The sequence below is a fragment of the Equus przewalskii genome, chromosome 18, assembly GCF_037783145.1.
Source record: "Equus przewalskii isolate Varuska chromosome 18, EquPr2, whole genome shotgun sequence".
Taxonomy (NCBI): Eukaryota; Metazoa; Chordata; class Mammalia; order Perissodactyla; family Equidae; genus Equus; species Equus przewalskii.
The window spans coordinates 8,434,576-8,459,801 of NC_091848.1; the positions used below are offsets into that span (position 1 = coordinate 8,434,576).

Sequence of the window (25,226 nt, forward strand, 5' to 3'; positions counted from 1 at the left end):
TCTAGACATCCCCTCTCAACTCTACTGTCACTTAACAAAGTGTCATCTCTGCCTCTTTCTTAGATATCTAATGGGCATTTGAAAGTTAACCTGTCCTGAACCAAACCCTAATTTCTCTATTTAGACCTGCTGAACCTACAGCTTTCCCTGTCTCAGAATATGATAAATCCATTGAGTCAGTTATTTAGGCAAAAAATCTTGTACTTATTGTTTACTCCTTTCTGTCTTTTGGCAAATCCTCTTGTCTGTTGCTTAGAAATATAAGAAACATAACACCTCTTACTCCCCTAAGTACTTACTACCTAGCTTACGCCTCTCTTATCTCTTGCATGGGAGAATTAAACTACACTCACTCTTGCCTTCATGTAGTCTAGACTCCAAGGAACCAGAGTGATCCTTCTAAGATAAAGTATGATTGTGATCATGTTACTCATCTGCTCAAAGCCCTATGATGCCTTCTAATCGGCCCCTCTCTTAACTTCCCAGCCTCATCTCCTACCACCCTGCCTTATTTCCTCCAGCAGCTTAGGCCTCCGGGCTGTTCCCTGAACACAGTAGGCGAGGAGAAGTTCTCCCCAGGGCCTTCTCATTTGTTCCCTCTGCCTAAATTTAAATGGGATAATGTCCCAAAACATTTCACCACTGAATTTCTTTAGGTGGGATCCAAGCCAGACTCACTTTACTGAAATTTACACCCTATGCATTGGACTGGTAATAGTAGTGGGATAAATCAAACACTGTTCATTAGGACATTAGCATATAATAGTTCAAATTTTTATTCTTCCAAGGGATGGTGATGGTCAAAAAGAGATTTAAAAGATGATTGAAAAATATCCTAGGAAAAGTTAGAATGTTTTTCAGGTGCTGAAAAGTGTATATGAAGTGGTAGAATTCCATATAGCAGGGCCAGTGAACCATCAAGGAGCTTAGGTGCTCTGGAATTAGAGGCATTCCTTGGTAGCCTTCCATCTACTTGAAGATTAAGTACATAGCTTCCTCTCTAACTGGCTGTAACACCAGGTGAACTGAGATGGAGAACATGGTACACACGCGCCGTCTTTGAAATCTTCAAAAATCTAAAGAAAGAAGGAATGGTGTTCTGTTAGAATTCTCGCTTAATATTTTGCACATGACTTCAAAGAAACAACTCCAAAGGAGATTATTAAAATTTTATCTTTCACGGTTATGTCAAAATGTTAATTCACTTACCAAAGAGAATATTATACACACATTTGGTTTAAAATTGAAATACCACAGCAGATGTTAGCATTTGAGTTTTTCACTCACTTATTACTTTGCACAAAGATAGTAACTTGAAATTAGCATATTACAATGTTGTAAAACAAAGATAGTGCATTTCAGCTAAAGAAAACCATGGAAATATCTTTAAGAGCAGTGGGAGAGGAGGAGTCCTCCTGGACTAAAAATGTTGTTTTGTGCCTGGAGCTGTAGACTAAAGGCTCATTTATGTTGATGTGGTAAAAATCAACAGCTAAACAAAATTTTGTTCATTCTGAAACTTATGTATTTCTAAGAACCCTGTTTAAGGATAATAATGCAAAATTACATATGGTGCTTTCAAAGCAGTCCTTGAAAGTGAGAATTCCTAAAGTTTAAGTTATATTAGCTTCACGATAAATCTTTCGCTGGGAAAAGGTTATTTTCTAAGGTCTGTTCCCAAAGGCTTAACAGTATAATGAAAATATGCATTACAGATGTAAATGTCCTTCTTTATATCACCAGTGAGTCCTAGACCACAGCACAAGTATCTTTAGCTATTTGTCTGCATTAATGAAAAAGCAAAAAGAACGAGGACAGGAGAGACAGAAAAAAGGAAACTAAAAAAATCCTATTTCAAGAAAAGAGAATCCATTTCTTGACAGCAATTCTATCAGGAAAATAATATGACCATGAAAATAAGTTTGATGTAGAAAGAAAGAAGAAAAAAATACTCTAAAACGTTAAGAAATGCTAAAAGTAAAAAGTGCCAAAAAATTGAGATTAACACAGGTAGGGAAATTATTACCTGCCTAAGCTCTAAAAGATATTGGGAAAAAAATGGATATTCAACACCTCATAATGCCAGTCCTGCCACTCTCCTCATTAGATTGTCAAGGGAATCACTCTTTCTGAAGGACATCTGCTACCAGAAAAATATGTATACTTTGCTGATATGGTAATAGAAAATTGGCAGAAATTTGAGGATGCCCTATGCACTGTAAGGAGTGTCGGATTTTAGTTTAGGCTTTTAAAGTTAAAATTGCTCTGGGCAAAGTTCAACAGTCAAGGAAGACTTCACTCAAGACCAGTGAGATAGGGGAGAGAGACAGAACTCAACCCTGCTGCTGACGCAACAGCTGTGAGGATTCTTAAGCGCTGAGGTGAACTGGTGGCAAAGTGCTGGTGGACATTTGGGAGCAGGTTGGCCAATGGGATGTGTTGAGCACATAGAGTTATTTTTGAGTTTGCAAATGTTTTTCTCTGAGACTAGGCCACCTGTGCTTGGTAATTGGCTCTCACTGAAGTTCGGCTCCTACTTTCCCACAGAGCTGGGAGACGGAGGCACTCTCTTTTAATGTTTAATTTCAAAGTGATAGTTCCCAGATCCTTGAGAAAGACCTTTCCTAGATAGTAAAAGTGGCAAGAGGCTGGGAGATTTACATACATTTTAAAGGGGCAGAGAAAGAATTTACAACTGCAAAACTTCTGAAGTAAATGCTCTAAAAACAAGAGGTCAGAGGCATATAGTCAGGAAGAAATCTGTCGAAAGTTTAAGCAAGTGCAGGGGAATGTTAAGACTATGCTGGTCAAGGCAACGATTTTGAATTTACATTCCGGCTGGATCAGACATATTAGTATGTGGTTTTCCTCTGGTTTTCATTCCCCCTTAGGCTAAAATTGGCAGCGGTTATCCTAGATAGGTGATAAATACATAGATGATAGATAGACAGATCCTTTGATCGATATTCTCTTCTCATATTCATTTCAAGAATTTGAGAATGCTTAACATTGTTAAATACGTTTTTATAGTTTATTCCCCAGAGACTTCTTTGATAAGATATTTTTTCCCTTTTTCTCCCTGAACCATTGAAGGAGATAAAAAACAATTAAAAGAGAATGGAAGGTCTCACTTCAGAAAAACAAGTTAAAAGTAATTGCTTCAAGCAAAGGACTTCTGCTAATTCTTCTGAGGGGAAATCAACTCTTAGTACTCACCTACCTAGTTTAATAATCGTTAAGTAATTAAGCCCGACAATACCTCTTTATGAGCCTGGCAAGAATGATTACTTGTATTTTTGAGAATTCACTGGACAGTCGATACTTTTTACATGAAATGTGCAATGGAAAAACTGAATTAAAATTCCTTTTCTTAACTCTGAATTATTATTATCAGTTATTGTCAAGTGAGTAAATTCTGGGTTAGCTCAAAGCCAACAATGATCTTCCTTAATAACTGCTATTATACAAACCGGTGTAAAATATTATATATATTTCATTTACTCGTTCTTACTTTTCAAACATTCCTCTCCCCAAAGCATAGATTTATCAGTAAAAATGATACCCTGAAAAGATAATTTTCCAGTGTAGAGGTCTTAGAAAAATGTGCGCACCCCAAATTTATTCTACACATTCAGGAATCTCTGTTGCAGCTCCTTGTTCAGAGAAAAACTATTAGGTTCTCATATATCAGTAATAAGTACATTTCTTTCTCACACAAAGTTTCAAATTTTATAGTTATCTGCTTATGAATACTAAAACAATATGAATATCCTCCCAGTTCTTTCAATTAACCATGTAGAAAGAGCCCTTGGTTCCCAAACGTTGCTGTATGCTGGAAACAATCAGGGATCATTAAGAAATACTGACTTGTGGCCTGCCTGGTGGCGCAGCGGTTAGGTTCACACATTCTGCTTTGGCAGCCCCTGGTTCGCCAGTTTGGATCCTGGGTTCGGACATGGCACCTCATAGCAAGCCATGCTGTGGTAGGCATCCCACGCATAAAGTAGATGGAAGATGGGCATGGATGTTAGCTCAGGGCCAGCCTTCCTCAGCAAAAAGAGGAGGATTGGCAGCAGAAGAAAGAAACACTGATGCCTGGCTGCCACCCCTACATTGCGATTTAATTGGTATGGGGTGTGGCATGGATACTAGGATTTTTAATAACTTCCTGGGTGATTCTAACATGTGACAAAGTTTGGAAATTCCTAATCTAGGATCTATAATTTCTTCTCTAGAGAAACATCCTCCTTAAGCCTTTCAAGGCAAGCAGTGCTATCACAGGGAAGTCAATCAGCACATCGCAACCTGATGAAATCAGAATCACCTGCAACACTTTTAAAAAATACTGATGTCTAGACTCTAATCTTAGCTATTCTGATTTAATTGGCCTGCTGTGCACAGGCCACAGTTATCCCCAGGGATTCTAACGTGTAGTCAAGGTCAGAGGTTGTTAATATCTCATCACCTCTTCTACCCTGAAACTCTCAAGTGCCTGGACAGCTCATCTGGATAAATTCAGTTCCAGCGCCTGGCAGTGGTGGCTCTCCCTTTTCTCCTCCTCCTCCTTTTCTTCTTCGTCTTCTTTTCTACTTTTTTATCATGCTCCCTCCTGGGCCCCCAAAGACTCACAATGCAATTTTCTCCTACACGGCGAAACTGGACTCTGCTGTATGTCATCCTCCCATTCACCTACTCAATCAATAAGCACCATCCCCAGAGTGGTGGCATTGTGCAAGCGGCTCCTGGCTGGGAACCCAGGGGCGAATCTGGAGGTGAACATCAAGGCGTTGACAGTTCGTGTTTTTCACCTTTCATGTGAAATCCATAAAGGATTAAACTAGGCTAAGAAAATGGGCAATATCTGGAGGGAAAAACAGCCTTTTTTTGTGAGATAACTGAGGTTTTGTGTTGTGCACGTATGGCTACTTATGTTAGCATTCACTTCTAAAATCAATATGCCACTTATATTGCCTTATTAGGTCATCAATTGATAACTCTCATAGTGAGATTTTGGACCAGGGATAAGACAAAACAAGGCAAGCTAAACTCATGAAAGTTGGGTCCTAATTGAGAAAGGAAGTTCCTTGCTTCCTTCCTTCCTTCTCCCAGTCCTGTATTTCCTCTCTCGCTCCTTCTTTCCTCCTTCCTACCTTCCTCCCTTCCTCTCTCCCTCTTTCCCTCCCTGCCTCTCTGTCTTTCTTTGTTTCCAAGAAAATTCTGAATTTTAGATGTTGTTCACATTTGGATATAGCATTAAACTTGTTGCATGGATATGTAATGGTTTTATCTTTTCTGCTCCTTGCAGTGCCTTCCTCATATTTTGATTGACAATGTTCCTCAGTTACTGACATATACTCAGTCTATTATCTGTCTGTTCAATTAATTTGTAAATAAAATGTTTTCCCATTACAGCAGCACTTACCAATGACATACCAAAATGTCTATTTTCTTTTATCACAACTGGCCCTAATATAATATATATTGTCTTATATATTTTAACATTGTTTTTATAATTATATATTTATGCACAATAAATATATACTGCATTTGTATTTATGAAATATATTTTATATCTTACTTTAGTTTTTGATGTTTGATTAGATGACCATGTGACCATCATACGGCCGTATGCACTCTTGTTTTGTTATTTTATTTTGCTGAAGAAGATTCTCCCTGAGCTAACATGTATGTCAATCTTCCTCTATTTTTTAGCATGAGGGCTGCCAGCACAGCATGGCTGCTACCAGAGTGGTGTAGATCCACACCCAGGAGCCAAACCCGGGCCACTGAAGTGGAGCGTGCTGAACTTAACCACTAGGCCACTGAGGCTGGCCCACACTCTTGTTTTTGAACACTCCAAAACCCTTGTTTATTCCACCCTCTTCGAACCATTCCATGAATTTCTTCACTGTGATCCCTTGCTGGACTCCTGGCTGTATATATGAAGGCAAATGCGCATGTACCTGTGTTTAATTCTGGTAGTCTTTGCTTTATTCTCTGACAGTCTAAAGCTTCACCAAGATTGTGTTGATAAACAGCACTCTTGGTTTACATTTATATTAAGCACATTTAGTCAAAAAACTTACATTTCTTATTTTTCTTACTACCCTAATTTTAAAACAAACTATTTGTAATGAGAACACTTTTGCTGAATTCAGTAAGGCTACAGCTGCAAAGGGAAACTCTAACAGTTGAGTTTGTCATCCTTCTTCAGTAATGTCAGGAAGGTTCCATTTATTAGAATATTCTGATAAAAATGTCACAGCTGCAATTATGTTAAGGTTTATCCATGAAATTTAATTTCTGATTGGGCAGAAATTAATTGCCTTACTTTTAAAAATTATACCCTGCATGCTAATAATATTCAGCAGACATTTTTTTTGGAAAAACAAAACTAGTTATAATGGTATTTTCTTAAGATATGTGACTTGTTACCTTAATCCTTATAAATATTACATGGATACTAAACCATAAGGGATAATCATTTTTCAGTAAGGATATATAGTGTAAAGTCTTACAGATGGTGCCACACCACAAGAAATAATAACACTTTTTCACTGAAATAATTGATTAAGCTAGGTATCCTGACACTGGTTGGACAAATTACATTTGTTCTGTTGTAAACTTTTACCTTAACTGTCCCTCAAGTTTTTTAGAAATGTACCTAAAAAATTTACGAAAATTAGTTCATAACCTCTGTGGCTTTGGGTACACATGATAAGTTAACAGCTCCCCACACTCTGCCTTCTGGGAAGGGTTTTCTGCCATTTTGAGGTTTTAATACTTATATATCGTTAATATCTCGCGTAACCAAACTTTCTCTCATCTGTGAGCCTCCTGAAACGCAAATTTCCAAGAAGTCAGAGATACTGATTTCCCTTACTTTATGCATAAGTTCCTTCCCTGGTTTGGGGTCCCTGAATTAGAATCCTGCTTTTAAACTGCCCTTTAATGACAACCATAAGAGAAATTATAAGGGAAATGATATAGACTCTATTATATGAGTGTATTTTTAAAAAAAGCCTTAACCTGACTTCCTGCAGCGATGCTGGACACAGTGGATTCACATTAGTTTATTCAAAGAATAACCTCAGAGGGGTTTATGTGCTGGCTAACACTTCTTGTTGCCTTTGGGTAAAAGCTTCAGAGTAAGTGAAGGGAGTCTGGCTGACATTCAAGAACAAAGCAACTAGTTGTCCAAGGTGGGACAAGTAGTTGATGAGATCTTTTTATATGACTGGGGTTTGTCATGTGAGGAAGGTTACATGTATTCTGCAAACATTAGTTATGTTTTCCTAATTATTATTCTCATCAAGAGTATTTTTTTTTTTCTCCCCAAAGTCCCAGTACATAGTTATATATCCTAGTTGTATGTCCTTCTGTTTCTTCCATGGGGGAACACTGCCTCAGCATGGCTTGTTAAGTGGTGTGCAGGTCCATGCCCAGGATCCGAACTGGCAAAGCCCGGGATGCCAAAACAGAGCATGAGAACTTAACCACTATGCCACCGGGCCAGCCCCAAGAGTATTTTTAAAGGGTCTTTAATGCTGTTGAACAGCCATCATCCTCTTGTTTCATATGTCAGAGGCGCTTGCTTCAAAAGGAGGCTCAAGTGATTCAGAAAAACATAATGGATTCTGGAAGAATGGCACCTGAAACCAAGATCGTGGTATAGAATGGGAGGCCTGATAATTCTCTAGTCATTTGTGTGTGTGTGTGTGTTTCATCTCAGGAGGAGGAAAGAACTGTAAAGCAAAATGTCCATTTACAGCAGCACTGAAGTAATATCAAAACTAACTTTGCTTGTATAGCAATTCTCTGTAACCAGCTGAAACTGAGAAAGTACCATGATCTTTGAGTGACTCTTTGAATGAGGATGGCAGACCCATATTGGATCTAACTATAGACATACTTTGGACCAAGGAACAATGGTGCATGCCTTAACCAACACTCCAGAGACCTATAGACTCACTTTGTCCTATCCTGAGTGCTAGTTTTCAATGCGTAATTAGCATGATCAATAAGTATGCCCTTTTCTGGAACTTAAAATCCTTCAACTTCTCCCTTTCAGTGAATTACTTAGTGAATTTAGTCACTGGATGTGTTACCATGCCATGCAAGTTAGTAAATGCATCCTCGTAAGTTTTTAAATTATAAAAATACTATCATTTGTCTGCAGAAGGTATAACCATTTCTCTCCTGGAAGTGAACAATTTCCCTATTAAAATCTTAATATTTGTGAGTCCAGCCAAGTTTTCCCCTATCCCAGATGGTACATGACATCTGATTTTAGATTGCTGCTCATCTATAGTTTTTATTTTTGAGACACAGAAACAGTAATTTACATATGTAAACGTTTAGGGAGAGTCTAGAAGCAGGCAGATGAGGAAAGGGAACAGTTGAAAGAATAAGGAATACAATTGGAGGACTCTAAGCATACATATTTTTAAAAATACGAAACAGAAATAATTCCATTCTTTTACATTTTGTCTCTTGGCAGCAACATTTTGTTTCTATCATAAGGTGTTTCCAAGTGACCGAGGTTTTATTTTAAGATTTTCTCATGCTTTTACATAAAAAACAAAGGGGCCACTTATTTTCTCCGTTCATTTTAATATCTCATATTGACATTAAATTTATAAATTAAAAGAAGCAGTACTGTAGATTATAGTGGCCAGTGTTTCAAGACCTAATTCATTTTAAAAAGATACCTTTTTATGAGTGGTAATGAAAATATATATGCAACTAAAACCAGAATGTAGATACTTTCAGGGGAAACATTTTTTAAAGTTATTCGGGAAACAGAGAGTTAGAAGCTGCAAATCATTTTAATATGCATACAATTAATTGTCAAACTTTATATTGTGAAATTTAATTAAACACGTTCTAGCCATTTGGATTTTGAAATGCTAGGTACAACACTAAATGAAAGAAGTGAGGAATCGATATTATCCTTCTGGCATTTTTGTTTAGGCTACATAAGAACTTTCCTATTAGGTGTGTGAGAAAGCTACTGATATTTTTGCCTTGATCTACAGGACAAGGAACCTTCTATAAAGGGTAAATCTATTAATTAGAGACCTGAACAGCTTTCTTTCTTGCTAGTGTAATCGTTAAATTGATTTTTCCAGTCCATCATGTAATTGTTCCAGCGATGGAATCCTGCTTTCCATTCTCGTTCTGCTTCATCAATATTTCCTGTAAAACATGGAATAAATTGCATTAATCTAACTTTTAATCTGTTTACATTAATTGAAAAATAACTTTGATTACAGATCCATTTTCTCTAAGTACAGTGTACAGCAATTTTTTATTCTTCATAATTTATTACTAGGTTCTTTCACTAACTGAAAATCTTCTAATAAAATTTTATACATTATATGAAAATGTAAATAATATATATGTATAGAATGTACATAACATAAAACGCAAAAATCAGTTTATGTATTATACCAAATTATATTACTTTATATTTACTTTAGTTTCTAAGAAGATATATAGATATTATTCTATTTTTTTGACCTCTGTACACATAACAAAAATCTCATTTAATGCATCTCATTTACATATAATTATATAGCAGGCTATTATTTCTGATGAAAATGTTTGTAATGAATATTAATGCATAAGGATAACTTTGCAATTGGCATTCTACATAAATTTTACACTCATCCTATATCCATATATTTTAATTCCAAACAACGTGTAGTCATTGAAAGCACTTTATTGAAACCACTACGCAAAAGCAGTTCATTAATTGCTTTGCAAATTAGAAGGATGACAGAGACAATCGCTGCTTTCCAGTAGTTTGCAAAGTGTGTGTATGTGTCAGGCCAGAGAAGTGTTTATGCCAGAAATAATGGGAGGCAATGAACAAAAAAAGGCCTGCGTACTACTAAAACCTTGAATTATCGATTCATTTGAAAGTGTATTATGTTAAAGAATAAAGTTTGTGAACAATAAAAACTCTTTACTTACAAACTTTTAAAGATCATATATTTATGTTCCTAATATAAATAGATATGGTAAGGCTAGAAGATGGTTTAAATTACTTAAATCTATAAGTATTTCATACATTTGTAATTCTCTTACTATTTAAAATTTTAGGATGCTGAGCTATACTCACTGAATTAAAGCCAAAATTGTAAGTTACTTCAACTATCCTGTAAACAAGGATAAAATTATTTTAATATACATTTTTCAGTTGGGAATTTTTGAAATTAATTGTAACTTTATAAGATATTAATTTGGAGAAGACACTTCATGTGGTCTCATACTATATTATAGTATACATGAAAAAATGTCTTCTTTTCGTTCACACTATTAACAATGGAGCACATTCAATGAGTCATTTTTAGTTTACATGAAAATCAAAATATTTAAAACATTCGTACAGCCATTAAAATATGCCCTGTAATTTAGGATATATTTAGGTTTGAAATATTCATAATGCTTGGACATTGGACAAATATTTGAGAATATATGCAAAAATGTCCCATTTTTATGTAAAAATGGCTTTTAAAAGGTCAATGACTATAATTATTTTGTGAATAATAGAACTTTTCTAAAGAGTCAAAAAACTTAGATGTGGATGAAAGACACTAAATAGTATGCCAAATGATTCACTATTGCATTCTTTTTTATAATTAAATGCTGTTTTAAATGTTATGCAAAATAAAGCCTCTAAAGTTCAGAAAGAACAAAATTTTGATATAATAAATAAATGATTGGTAATTTAGCATTTAGATCATGAATTTTAATACTTATGGAAAAGGTCCTAGATTTGATTTTCTTTTCTTGTTCATGGAATAATACCAAATCCATTGATTCATATAAATGTAAATTTATTTCCATATGTGTCATAATCAAACATCTATACAATTTAGTGTATTGAAATAGTTTACTTTTTAGTGTACAAATGCTTAGTAAACCTGAGTACATTCTTCCCTTAAAAGTACTGAACATTGAGACAATAAAATATGAAACATTTGATTATTTTCTAATAGAATCCAGAGGAACTGAATATATCATAGTAAAAAGATAATAAAAATTGTGAGTCCCATCACACAAATCAAAGCCAAAATTAGAAATTTTTCTCCTCCCTTTCTTTCTCTTCTTCCTCCAAAACTAGAATGCTACTTAACTGGTTATAGATTTATCATCTATGAGATGTAGCTCTATTTGTTCTGTACTTAACAAGATACTGCAGTGTGAAATAAAGGACAGCACTATAGGCTTTGGAGAGCCATGGGTTGAAATTTCAGCTTGACCTTGAAAAAATCCTTAACTTTTGAAAATACTTTTCCAAGTGTAAATGAGATTGGTAATCCCCATTTTGCAGTGTTACTGTGAAGGACAAATCAGATGGTGTGTACATTATCAAGCTCTATGCACCTATCAGAGCTACACTAATGGAGTTACTGCCCTTGTTACAAAAATTTATTCCTAACTTTGCCCTTTATTGAATCCTTGTACAGCTAGATCAATACCAGTAGTTCATAAACAAACGGACACAACATTTTCAGGGCTTTGCCTTGCCCACATTATTGTCTAATTTGGAAAAAAGAAAGTCAGGCTTTCTTCCCTATGGAAAGAGTAATAATAATAAAACTAGTTTTTGTGTTGCAATTAAAAAAGAGTGAGCAGTATTTCACCAGAGCCGAGTCTATTTAATCAAGACTGAGCGTTAGGAGGGAACACAGGAGAGGTGTCTCAACCCAAAACTCGTAATGGAGACAAAGTTAGAACAAGAGATTAAATTAACATTGTATTGTGCTGAGCATTATAATTTAAAAACCACCATATTTCATATACTTTGAGAGTTTGTTGAAAATCTCTCCCGTCCGCATTATTTGCTTATTTCCCTATTTGTTGACCAATTATTAAAATTACCAAGTAATGTATAATTCTTTATGCTGTAGATCACAAACTTATTAGTTGTCCTGCTACTATTTTGAGTGTGGGGTAAGATAGAGTGAACTACTACAAACTCAAGCTAGGCTTTGTGAACGGTTCATACGCTTTTTTTTTTTAAAGATCGGTACCTAAGCTAACATCTGTTGCCAATCTTTTTTTTTCTTCTTCTGCTCCCCAAATCCCCTCAGTACATAGTTGTATATTCTAGCTGTAGGTCCTTCTGGTTGTGCTATCTGGGATGCCTCCTCAGCATGGCCTGATGAGCGGTGCTAAGTCTGTGCCCAGGATCTGAACTGACGAAACCCTGGGCTGGGGAAGCAGAACATACAAAGCTAACCACTTGGCCATGGGGCCAGCCCACATACACTTCTAAAGTAAAACAAAAAATAATTGGGTTTGATTATCAAGTTACCCAAAGCCTTTTGTTTATTTTTTTGTTTTGTTTTTCTTTTAGTGAGGAATGGAAAATTCAAATACAAAAACAGCAAAACAGTTTTTTTCTCCTAACCACCATTCCGCTCACTCATCTTTGGCTGCCAGTCTTGCTAACTGATTAGCAAATACCAGTAAATGATTTTCCCAAGCGACCAATCCAAGAGGTATCTCAGCTCTTAGATTTATATCTAGTCTTCTTTAGTTTTGGCAAGCAACAATGTTTCATGATTTATTCAAATGCCAAAGGAGAAACCACTGGATCTCTTTTTCTTCACTGGGAAGACGTGAAGGTCAAAGATGATTTTCCTTTAAATAAATTTGCTCTTCCACTTTTAGTGAAAAATATTGATATCTTATTTACATTGAATGGGTCATTTTTCTATTTCTTTTTCTTTCTTTTTTAAATGATTCTGAGATATTGTGCAGTTACATTCTTAGGAAAACATCTGAATTTGATTTGAAACGAATATTGCACGTTTTTTTTCTTGCAGGTGCATGCAGTAACAGCACAGGCATGTGCTGAAGTATAGTATGGAAGTTAAATGCTGGAATTCATGTATTTAAACAAGTCTTAAGGATCATTTTATTTGAGAAGATTTGTTGCTCAAATGTAAAGTATTCCTTCAGTGTTACTTATAAAGCTTATTGGGGCTCCATCTTGAGTGAGTTGAACATTTCCCCTTTTAGGCAATCTAATCAGTAGTTATTCTCTGAAATTTTCCTTTACTTGTAGAGCTGCCTTTATTAAAAAAATTATTTCCAAAAAACTTCAGCCCAAGTCATCTGAATAAATTTTCAAAACATTAAAGACTGAAATGTTTGAAGTTTTGTGAAAATTTCACTTTGAAAAATATAAGGTATGGTAAGAAGATGTGTTCTTGATCTTTTTAATTCCCCTACATTGTTTACTTATAAAACTTCCCCAAACCTAACTTCAAACTGGCTTTGTTTGTTTAAATGTTAAAAATTTTTGATTATTAATGAAAACATTGATGTTACAACGATCATATCCTGCATTTACTTTAAAATTTATAAAATAATTTTAATACAACTTTTAGGGGGGAATTATCTGAAAAAAAATATAGTGCTAAAATATAAAATTGTCCTCAAGACACATTGGAACTATCCCAGAGCATGATACTAACCCGGAGCAAGGAATGTATCATACTTCCATCCAGCTGAGTATGGCTGGAGCTGGTAAGTTGTTTGGCACTGCATCAGAAGCAGCAGCAAAACTAGCCAAACACTTATACAACCTGCTTTATGGCAGTTGCGTATTTAGAGATAAAGATTTTGAAGTACATCTTCAAAAATTACTGATATTCAAATTCTATTTTATCAACAAATAAATTGCAATAAACCATATGTGCTTGAACCAGAAAGACTCAGTTCGGCTTGTAATAAATTAGTTATTTAAAATCCTCTTCACTCCCTTCTTATTGTCCCTCAATTACGACCCTCTCATTTAAAAAACCAGTAAGTAAAGATTAAGAATGTGTAGGCTGTGGTATGTTAAATGGCACCTCTTCTGATCTCTTGGCAGACTGAATGCGTTACCTCATTGTTATTCACACCCGGAGGACACAAGGGCAGCACTGTAGCTCTGCCAAGGGCGGCAGAAGCCATCTCTGGATATATATTATGTCACAGAACATTTGGTAATACACAGAGCACTGGTATACCAGGAACATCTCCCAAACAGATGGAGGACATAATTATAATTTTGGTGAGTAATGTCTGATAATCACAAGGCATATTAAACAATCAAATATAGCTCTGAGATGCCCATATTTTCCTGAAACTAACCCCTAACCTCTCTAAACAAGAAACTAAAAAATCTACTATACTGTGATATCTAATGCACAGCATGAAAATGGCAGAGTGTTATGATGAACAGAATGGTGAAGTCTAAAGGAACTGGCCAGCAAAATGTCTGATGGTTGAAACTGTATTTGAACTTTTATTTGAAAAATAAAGCTAGAAAATAGACTTCAGGAGCCATATGGGTTATAAACAGCTGGGCATTTTAAAAGCAGGCAGTGATTTGGATGTGTATTTCATTTTTCTCACAGAAGATGTGATCATTCAAGTTGATTTACACTTTTTTACTAATTAATTTTGAAATAATGTGATAATCTGAACCAGTTTTTTTAGTATCTCCTTACATAAGTCTAAGTAATCATTTCTTGAAGATTAGTTAACTAAATTACTATCTGTTTATTGTATTATGTAATATTTGTATGTGTTAGATAAATATTTCCAAACTCAGAATATCTAGAAATGTTTGGATTGTGTTATTAAATATATAAATTTTGGAGTTTCTTTCCCCCTTAGAAAGCAAGGGTTCTACGATGAATCAATAAATTTGTCTTTATCTCTTTTTGAGTATAAATTATATTTAGTTCTATATTTTATTACTTTTATTTTTTAGTTCTATAGCTTATTTTATATATTTATTCATTTATCCGTTAATTAATTCCACAAAAAGTGCCTGAATAACCAGTAGGGCTCTATTTTAGTTTCACTACTAGGTTTTATCTTCCTCTAGGGGAAAATTTCTATTTTAATTTTATTTAACTACTAAAGTGTGGCTCATATACTAAGACCTCAAAGCATATCTAAACTTGTTGGAGGAAAGTTAAAAGAATGGACTCATTGGAATCAAGCAATTGTGAAGTCACAGATTAACACCATCACCATGCCTTGAATGCTCTACCTTTTCCACTTTTACATAATCCACCACCAATCATTTAACCAAATACTAAATAACACACACCTGTCAATTCCAAGACTTTAGGAAAAAATAGTGTCCAGAATCGACATTGTTGAGCTCGTAGTTTGGTGTACACTTTTGGTGACTCTGTATTCAAGGTTAAATATTTTTGTTCAGTGCTCTTGAAGACAGGCCATCTTGTGCTATTGCTCTGGGTCCCATTTGGATTTCTAAAAGATTAAAGAGAGACATTATGGTTCGACTGAAGTCATTGCTAGAAAAACGAATACTGTTCTCAAAAACCAGCAAGAGCTTTTAAAAAGTCAGAAAAAATTGTAGATTTGTTTTGATGATGTCAAGCATAAATGAACTGGATTGAGTGTTTTCAGTACCTTGAAGCAGTATGTTAGTTAAGATTGTAGGATTAAAATTTAGAGAAGAACTTTTTACTTGCATTTCTGCTCAATGTACAGGGAGAAAAATTTTTTTTTCTATTTCAATAATGCTAACGTTTTCTTTACACTTAAATATGCTCAAAGTGGCAGTGTTACTTTTGTTATATCTTCTTCCCTTATCCCAGTCCCAATCTCCTCGAAGTGAACATTAATACCATCTACTCAACATCTCTGACATCTATTTCCTTCTATTTGTTCTCATTACTGCCTGAGTTTGGGACCGATTTATTACACATGTCCTTATTACGCAATAGCCTCATTACTCTAGGAAACTGCCTTCAGTCTCACATTTAAGTTATCCTTACATTCTTTTAGATCTGGTCACTGCTTAAAAATCTTTCAATAGTTCCCCAGTGGGTTTAAATAAAGGTTAAAGAAAATGGTGCACTCATATTTCCAAGCTTATTTTCAGGTATTGTCTTTATGACCCAACCAACAGGAATTAGTGGCAGTTCCTTATTTCACTTCCTTGCCTTTGTGCCTCCTATTACTTCTCCTCAGAATTCTTTCATTTCCCAACATCATGGGTCTTAGCCAATTCAGAACTTTCATTTTCTCTTTCTGAGACATTATTTTCCATATCTTTAATTGTGATTTTTAAATCAGTATTACTGGGCTCTATTTTTCAGAATTTTATAGTTTTCATTTCATTTATACCTTTGTAGCACTCAATAATATATTACTGGCTAGGTTTCACAAACAAAAACTCAGAGACTAAACATTTTGAAAGTGGCTCCAACTAATTGGTCACTGGTGATTCTATAGATTTCTCTTTAACATATTTTTATGCTGTTATTATGAGTCAAACACTGCACTAGGCTCTAGAAATACAAATAAAGATGGGAAATGTAGTTTCCCTCAGGGAATTTACAAGCAACAACATCCATGAAAACAAAGAACCAACAACATATTGTAACATAAATCATGTGTAAACCAAGAGACAGAAATCCTCAGAAAAGGGAGCAGTCATTACATTTGAAAGGAAATTACCTGAAGGAATGAGATTCTAGCTGAAGTAACAAGAGGAAATAAGGACCTGAGCCAGAAAGAAAAGTTGAGAAAGCGAGAGAAAGGGAAGAAAATTAACATATGCAAAAATAATGAGTGTTGATCTTAATTCAAATAACAATGAGAAAACTAGCTTTCTTGGATTCTAGGATAGAGGAGATCCTATTAGAGTTATAGCTTTAGGATCTTTATGTTATCACATTAAGTTCTGACAGCCTGGGAAAATGGTTTAGACTTTAGCTTGTAGGCATTTACTATTTTTAAGGGATTTTTGACTAAATGGCTTATGGTGAACATAACATTTTAGAAATATTGACATGGAGGTGGTGTCTAAAATAATCGAGAAACCAGAAGCCTAAAGTGATAAGAATCAGTAATTCATTCCTTTCTCTTAGATGCATCTAACTTAAGCAAAATCATATACGAAAAACTCCAGTTGAACTTTTCTAAAAGTTCAGGACACAAAATTCTTGATCATTGAAATAGCTTCTGTAGATTATTAAGGGATAGGAAATTGGGAGTAGTGATAGGATATACAAGACTTCTTTTTGCCAAAAGGTGTGAACACAACAAAGTTTGGAAAGAGAATTGGTGTGAACCCAAAAAAGGTTAGAAAGAGAATTGGGCATTTATCCAGTATGGTTATCTATGGGGAGATTTTACATCAAGAACTTGTATCGAATAAGTACCATAAATTCATATTTTATCAGAGAGCAGACATGTTCAACCATGGATTCAGGAGCTTTAGAGATAAATAGCTTCCCAATGGACTAGTTGACTTTATGTCGGAATTGGATGATTTAATAAGAATTATTAATAACCAGAGCTATTCAAGCTAAACCAGTATCATGGTAGGATTGAAACCTCCTGCTTTAGGGTATTATTTGAGAGATGTCCTGAAGAAAATTTCTCCAGATCACAGAAGGCACAGTTGTCTAGGTGAATTATGTAGTCTTTTCCCTTTCTTTCAAAGCTTTAGAAACTAACAAGTACAGCTGCTGGAGGCTGGATATTAAACCAGGGGAATCATTGGTTTGATTCGGTACAGCAATTCTTATGTTCCTAAATTGCCCACTTTTCTTCTAATTCCACTCTAATTAACTTATGGCACCATTTTAACTGCACATTCATTTCTGGCTTTGCAAATGGTGACTTAAACAGAGCTGACATGTACTTGAGTTCAAGAGCAAAGCACTAATGGCACTGCCAGTGTTCATTTAACAACCTTTGTCCTATGAAACAACTCATGACATTCCAAATTGTAATACAGAGATAATAAAATTTCTTTGCCTATGGATGCAGATATAGTTTTCAAAAAGTGATTGAAATAGTGATTGAAGTGATGGAGCATTTACTCTATAATTTGAAGAAATCTCCAAAGAGTTTAAAACTTAGATATAATTCTCTTCCTATCTGTATCAAATAAAAACTTTGTGAAATACAACATATTTCCCAGATAGACAATTCTGCAACACTGTATAATTTATCTCAAAATTATAAGATAAATTTAAACATCTTGACTTTGCTATTTTTCAAAAATATTTTCTGTTGTCATAAAATAAAGACTTCAAACTGATAATACCTAAAATTTCACAAGAAATGGAGAAACCTATGCTTTATTTTTACTTGAGTTCTTCAGTTTACTTGAGTATCAGGTGCTTTTTCTATTTTGTGGTATAGAAAAGTTGTCTAAAAATCATCCATTATAGTTTTCCTCTTATGTAGGTTTGAAAAGTTTTAAGACACAGCTTATTCAGCCGAAAAAGGCAGAGAGCATCTTCCCAACATCCGTATTTCAGGAAATTACCTGCTTGTTATTGATATTTGAGGACAGATTTGATAATTCATTTTATGAATGGATTTTTTGAAACGACAGTAACTGACTCAGGATGCCTGATATGAAGAAGCAGTATGCATTCGGCTTCATGCATCAAGTTTTCTTGTGGTTATATATCCCAATATTGCCTACCCAGTGCTACACAAGAATTGATTCTTTTTGATTATTAAATTAAAAATCAAAAATTCATGGGCTAGCTCCATGGCCAAGTGGTTAAGTTCATGTACTCCAATTTGGCAGCCCGGGGTTTGCTGGTTCGGATCCTGGGCACAGACCTAGCATGGCTTATCAAGCCATGCTGAGGTGGCTTCCCTCATAGAGGAACTAGAATGATTTGCAATTAGGATATACAACTACCTACTGGGGCTTTGGGGATAAAAAATTAAATTAGATTAAAAAATCAGAGATTACGATTTCTAAGTAAACTATACAGTGATTTTAAAGTGAGTATATTTCAGTATGCTTTATAACTAGTAAAATGAAGCCATAATTAATAGTTATAAATTGAAAGCTCACCTGAAGTATTCCACTGTCATAAGAAGACTAAGCGGATACAGTTTACATTGGATAATTCTTAAATATGCAAATATTCAAGGATTCATATTCTGTGCATGGTATACAAATAAAATTGTATCTTAAATTAAAGAATGGAAGGGTATAAGAGGATCTGAATTTAGAGAAGAAATCCATTCATTCATTCATTCAACAAATATTTATTGAGTGCATACCACATCAGGCTTATTTGAGTCACAGAAGATTTAACAAAGACAGTAGACAAAAATTCCTGCCTCTTATATTTTTCATTCTATGAGGAAGATGGACAATTAACAAGATAAAATACATAATACGTTCAACAGTAACAGCTGCTGGAGATAATAAAATGGAGAGTGGGGATAATAGGAAATGACTAGTGAGCAAGTATTAGGGTGTGCATGGTGAGGGAGTGTATGAAAATGAATTTGACTGGCTCTTGTCCACAGTTCCTGTGAGATAACCTCTGCATCTTTGGAATTTTGCACCATAACTGATAGTTTATGCTAACAAGGTCACTCATGGTGTGCACCTGGTGGCTTTTGCTAATGACAAGACTTAGGGTGGGACTGTTCACACTGACAATCTTAGGAAAGGAACTGGCCATTCCAGAAAGACCAACCACTTGATTAGAGGGTTGGGACTTTGAGCCACTTGATATCAGCCTGATCTCCAGAAGGGGAGGGGGCTGAAGATTGAGTTCAACCATATAGCTGATAATTCAATCAATTATGCCTATATAATGAAATGCAAATAAAACTCTGGACCTCAAGCTCACATGAGCTTATCGGATTGGCAATACTTCATCTGCACATTGTAGACTATCTCTGAGGATACAGAAGCTTTGCCTTTGGAACCCTGTCAGTACCAGACCCTGTTTTACGTATCTCTTCTTTTGAGTGGTTCTGATGTACGTCTTTTTGTTTTATTTAAACTCTAATTGTAATGATCACACTTCCTGAGTTCTGTGAGTCATTCTAGTGAACTCACAAATCTGAGGGAGTTTGTGGGACCCCAAATTTGTAGCCAGCTAGTCTGAAGTGAGAGTGGTCCTGGGGACCCTGAACTTACAACTGGTGTCAGAAATCTTAGGGCAATTTGGAAGTCTAAGGACTGAGCTCTTAACCTTGACTTTGCTTAACTCTGAGCAGGGAAACTCTGCAATATTTGATAGGAAAGAAACTTTTGAGTAAAAACTTGATGGAGGAGAGGAGTAAGTCGTGCAATTTTTTGGAGGGAGAACATTTCAACAGAAGGAATAGAAAGCAAGGGGCATGAGACAGATGTGTGCCTGGAGTTTTCCAAGACAAGCAAGTAACAGAGTGTGATTAGAGTGGAGCCAGCCAGGGAGAGAGTAGGTCTGAGGTGAGGTCAGAGAGGTGACAGGAGAGCCACTTGATTTAGTGACCTGTAGGACCTTATAAGCTTTTTACGTCTACTCTCAGGGAGAGAAGAAGTAATTGGAAAGATTGCACAAAGAAAGGAAAAGGTATCACTTGTATTTTTAAAAAGATTGTCTGGCTGCAGTTCTGGGAATAGACTGCAGAGAATCCAAGGCCAGAGCAGGAGACCAGTTAGGAGACTACTGGAATAATTGAGGTGAGAGATAGTGGTCGCTGGAACCAGGGAGGTGGTAGTAGAAGTTGAGAGAAGCAGTCAAATCTTGAATACATTTTGAAGATAGAGCCCTTGCAATTGGCCAATGGCTTAGATATGGAGAGAAAGAGAACAGTCAAAGATGAATCCAAGGAGTCTGGCCTGAGAAATTGGCAGAATGAATGGAGTTCCATTACTGAGACAGGAAATGCAGCAAGAGCATGTTTGGAGGAAAATATGAAGAATTCAGCTCTTCGCATGTTAAATTCGAGATCCAAATAGAGATCATAAGTAGGCAGTTGGAATATAGTGGTTAACCTTTATTTTCTGAAGGAATCTGCATTTCAAATGAATTTATAAGCTCTTTAATATATTTTTCCCCTAGAGCACTAAAAATGTGACTCAGTGTACAAACTTCAATACAGAAATAACATTGAAAAATATACATATTGCAATAAATTAATTCATAGACTATAGCACCTGTCCCTTCCCAGATGGTAGCTCCTTGTCCTGTGCTTATCCTACCATCTCTTCAGACAGGACTTCCTTGATGGAAGAATTAAAATAGTTTCTATTTCCTCATATTGTAAAATTTATTTTAACTGTGCTTTGTTCCCTCTTCTCTCATTAGAGAGTGCTGTGATCTGAATGTTTGTGTCCTCCCCAAACAAGGTGATGTTATGAGGAGCTGGAGCCTTTGGGAGGTTCTTACGCCATGAGGGCAGAGCCTTCATGAATGGGATTAGTGTCCTTCTAAAGGAGGCTCCAGAGGGATCCCTTTCCCCTTCCACCATGTAAGGACACAGAGAGGAGGGGTTGCCCATGAATCAGGAAGAGGGTCCTCACTAGAAGGTGTCCATGCTGGTGCCTTAATCCTGTACTTTCAGCCTCCAGAACTGTGAGCAATACATTTCTGTTGTTTCTAAGCTGTGGTATTTTGTCCTAGCAGCCTAAATGGACCAAGGCAGAGGGCAAGCTCCATGCAAAACATCAATTGGTTGCTTTGATTGCAACCTGGAACTGTGCCAGACTCATAGTGTTTAAGCAAGAAATAGGACTAGAATAAGTAGGAAACAGCACAACTGATAGTTCAAGTTACCTCATTTTCCTTTAACTATAGTAAATGTTCACATTTAGAAACTACCACCAAATAGAAAATTATATTCCACAGATGACCATTTCTCCAATTTCAGGAAAATCACTATTTTGAGCCAAATGTGAAATTCTGTTTTTACTATGGCTACAAGACACTGTGGGACAGTTTTAACATGTGCCTTATGTGTAAACTACTTTTTACCATGATAATTTAAATTTTAAATAAAAATAATTGATAACATTACATATAACCTGTGCCTAAAGGATCCACATTTAAAAAGCAAGGTATTCAGATCTAGTACCTTTAGAAAAAATTAGGAACCAACTGAGCGAAATGGATCAAAAAGAAAAGAAAAAGGAGACATTTAGTTCATATCATGATTAGTAGTGGTAGCAGCAAATGAAAAATTACACAAGTTGCTTCTATTATTTTGACATATTTATATAAAAAAGACAAAGCAATTTTCATATGTAAACAAAATTACTCTTCATATTAAGTATATGATGATAAGCATGAATTCATAACATAATGTTTTCAAAAAATATGGAGGTGGGGGCCAGCCCAGTTGCACAGTGGTTAAGCGCAAGTGTTCTGCTTTGGAGTTCCGGGGTTCGCCGTTCAGATCTTGGGTGTGGACATGGCACCACTTGTCAAGCCATGCTGTGGCAGGTGTCCCACATATAAAGTAGAGGAAGATGGGCACGGATGTTAGCTCAGGGCCAGTCTTCCTCAGCAAAAAGAGGAGGATTGGCAGTAGTTAGCTCAGGGCTAATCTTCCTCAAAAAAAAAAAAATATATATGGAGACGTGGGTAAAACAGTGACACTAATAAAGAGCAAAGGGTAAATAAAATCCTATTTCTCCTAAGATCACAGTCTCTGATTCTCTTTGCATAGGGTAAATATAGACATTAATACATTTTGAAGTAATTTTTGATTCCTTCTGGAGAAATTTTCTGGGACAGTAACGTATTTATAAATTTGACCAAGTTCCATTACTGATTTTGTTTAAGTATTCCAAAATCTGTGCAATCTTTAAAACTGACCCAAAGATAGCTTTCTTAAACTAAATAATTAATTCATCATTTATTCTTAATTATATAACCAACTAAAATGAGTTAAATACTCCCTGAGTTCTGCTAAAGCAACTTAGTATTAATTCATAAATGCATTTCCAATATTTCAATCATACTGAGCCCACTTTAATTTACAGGCTATACCCTAGGTTGCTCAATTATCTTAATAAAACTTCTTATACTGCACTTCATAATTTTCTACAAGCTTCCAAGATGAATTTTTAAAGACAAAGGGAACAATTTGAACAATTTTTCTTTGCCTTTAGACACACATACACACAGAAACATTCACATTCTGTGTATCTGACTCCCGATTCCTGTGTATTACATATTTACATATATGTGTGTGTGTATCCTGCAACTTGAATATTAGGGGTACCAAAAACAATTGAACATATATCATTCACATAAACATTTATTTTGTATCATACTATACTGTTGTAACTCACTGTAACAGTGACAAATTACATAAATAACAACTGTATTTGGAGCTTCAGAGCAAATCATATCTGATTTATTTTTGCATGCTCAGCATCTATCAGCAGCCTGAACAGAAAGTATATGCTCAATAAATGCTTGTTGAAATGAGAACTAAGAGAACAGCCTTCAGAACTTTAGATATCTTTTAGATTAATTCAGTATCAGTTATAAAATATTAATTTTCCTAGTATTAGAAGAGAGAAGTTCACTTTATTCTCATGCATTAAGATAAAAAAAAAGTCTTGTAAATATTCTCTTCTGAGATTAAAAATTTGAAAACTCACATTGATTCTTCAGGTGCCTAAAACAATAGCACATTTGATTTCAAAGTCCCGCAGGAGCCGATGAATCACAATGTGCACGCATTTCTCTGTTCACAAATTGAAACTCTACTTTTTTCCAAAGCTCACTTATGTCCTCCGTCTAGACTCACTGTTGTTTGTTAGGAAGGTTTTTATGACTGTACTGTTTTCCCTCTGGATGTAATAAGGGCAAAAATATTAGTTACTAAAGCAATATGGAGCGTATAATAATGTAGTTGTGCATAGAGAATTTTTTATAAGTGGATTATTTGCAATTTAGATTATATTTAATGCAAATATCTAAATCTAGTTCACTTTTGTTACTTGCTTTTTCCCATCTCCTGACGCTTCCATTGCAAACTGTGGAAATGAGGGAAGTAATTACTGAAGAACCATTCCCCAGATTCATTAGTTTGTTAAGTTTCCTCCCTACTTCAACAAGTTTGTTTTTCTAGGCAGGAATCTGGGTACCCAGAGGGACAGGATTTTATTAGTATGCTGCATAAGTTTGTAATAATTCAGAGAGTCTCTAACAATGACTTCTTGGATCTAAATATACTGTTTAAGTAGCGTCCATGGTCAATTGGTTATTAAAGTTTTATTATTTCATCATTCCTAACTAGTGGATTGGGATACATTCTTAACTTCACAGGGAAACAGAAATACAGATCTTTATCACAGAAAGAAGAGAAAGGAAGGGAAGGGAAGGAAAGAGAAGACTCCCAAAGGAAATATATAAACTGTATGATACTGTTACCAAATTTGCTGGAAAGGCAAAATACCTCAATGGGCTAACCCTTCCAGGGGAGGAGCAAAAAAAAGAGGAAGATTTATTTTCACTCATCACTAATAAAAAGGAGAAAATTACGTTTCTGTTAAACAAATACCATTAAGAAGATGAGATATATTTAGCTGCACATCATCTTCTAACTTTAAGAATAATTAGCAACTGTAGTAACTGGAGGCATGCGGAATATGGGATGAGGTTTCAGCATTAGCAGTAAGCAAAGGCCAATTTTGATATAATATAGCTAGACATGTGCTATGAAAGTGGATGCCTGGCTAATAAGAAAGAAACATCCAGTGTAAAGGATGACTCAAAAAAGTAAAGCTAATACTGCATATAAGGTGAGACTTCTTGAGAGCTCCTTTGTACCAGGCACCTTGTCTAATCTTTTTTTTTTTTTTCATTACTAGCACGTAACAAAGAACCCGGTACGGATTGTCAATCAGTTTTGTTGAACCCAATCATATTTAAGAAAAAAAAAAGAGGAGTGAAAACTGTCTTAAACACACAAATATTTTCCCCCTTTTAATCCAAATCTAAATCTTCCAACATATTTTCACCTTTGCTGAGCTGTAGCACTTTTTATTCTAAATTTATAACTAGGAATCAGGTGCCCACTTTAAAGCACACGTTCCAAGTTTTGTAAAAACATTTAAATCTTAATTAGTATTTAAAAGAGTTTTTTGTACTTAACCCACTCTCCCAGATACTTTGCTAAAGTAGTTGGATACAGTCATGCAAACAAATGGATTCCCAGTGCACAGTTCTCATTAGCAATTAGGTTGCATAGCACAGCTTCAGTTTTTCCTTAGCTCAAAGGGCACGAGGTCGCCAGACAAAAGATCTCTACGGTCTTTACTGCACTGTTGCTGTGATGGATGAACAAAGCTTTCGTGGTCTGGAAGATTATTCTTCCTTCTTTCCTCTGCATTGTTTGGACAGAAGGGTTTGCTTAATTAGCTGGAAAGTTAAAGAGGGATACCAGGCCACATTTAG

General features: G+C 35.4%; 1 protein-coding gene across 2 annotated transcripts in view; it reads right to left on the minus strand.

Annotated features, from left to right (window-relative positions):
* Positions 1 to 752: 752 nt before the first annotated feature.
* Positions 753 to 25,226, minus strand: part of BCHE (butyrylcholinesterase) — a 65,584-nt gene continuing 41,110 nt past the window's right edge. Inside the window, exons 3-5 of one of the 2 annotated variants that reach the window (XM_008521813.2) lie at positions 15,128 to 15,294; positions 9,082 to 9,198; positions 753 to 1,076 (exon numbers count right to left, since the gene is read on the minus strand). In XM_008521813.2, coding sequence (XP_008520035.1) covers positions 1,069 to 1,076; positions 9,082 to 9,198; positions 15,128 to 15,294 — 292 coding nt within the window. In that variant the 3' untranslated portion in view covers positions 753 to 1,068. Of the gene's footprint in view, positions 1,077 to 8,287; positions 9,199 to 15,127; positions 15,295 to 25,226 lie in introns of those variants that run through there. The other variant, XM_008521814.2, reaches the window with a different exon arrangement.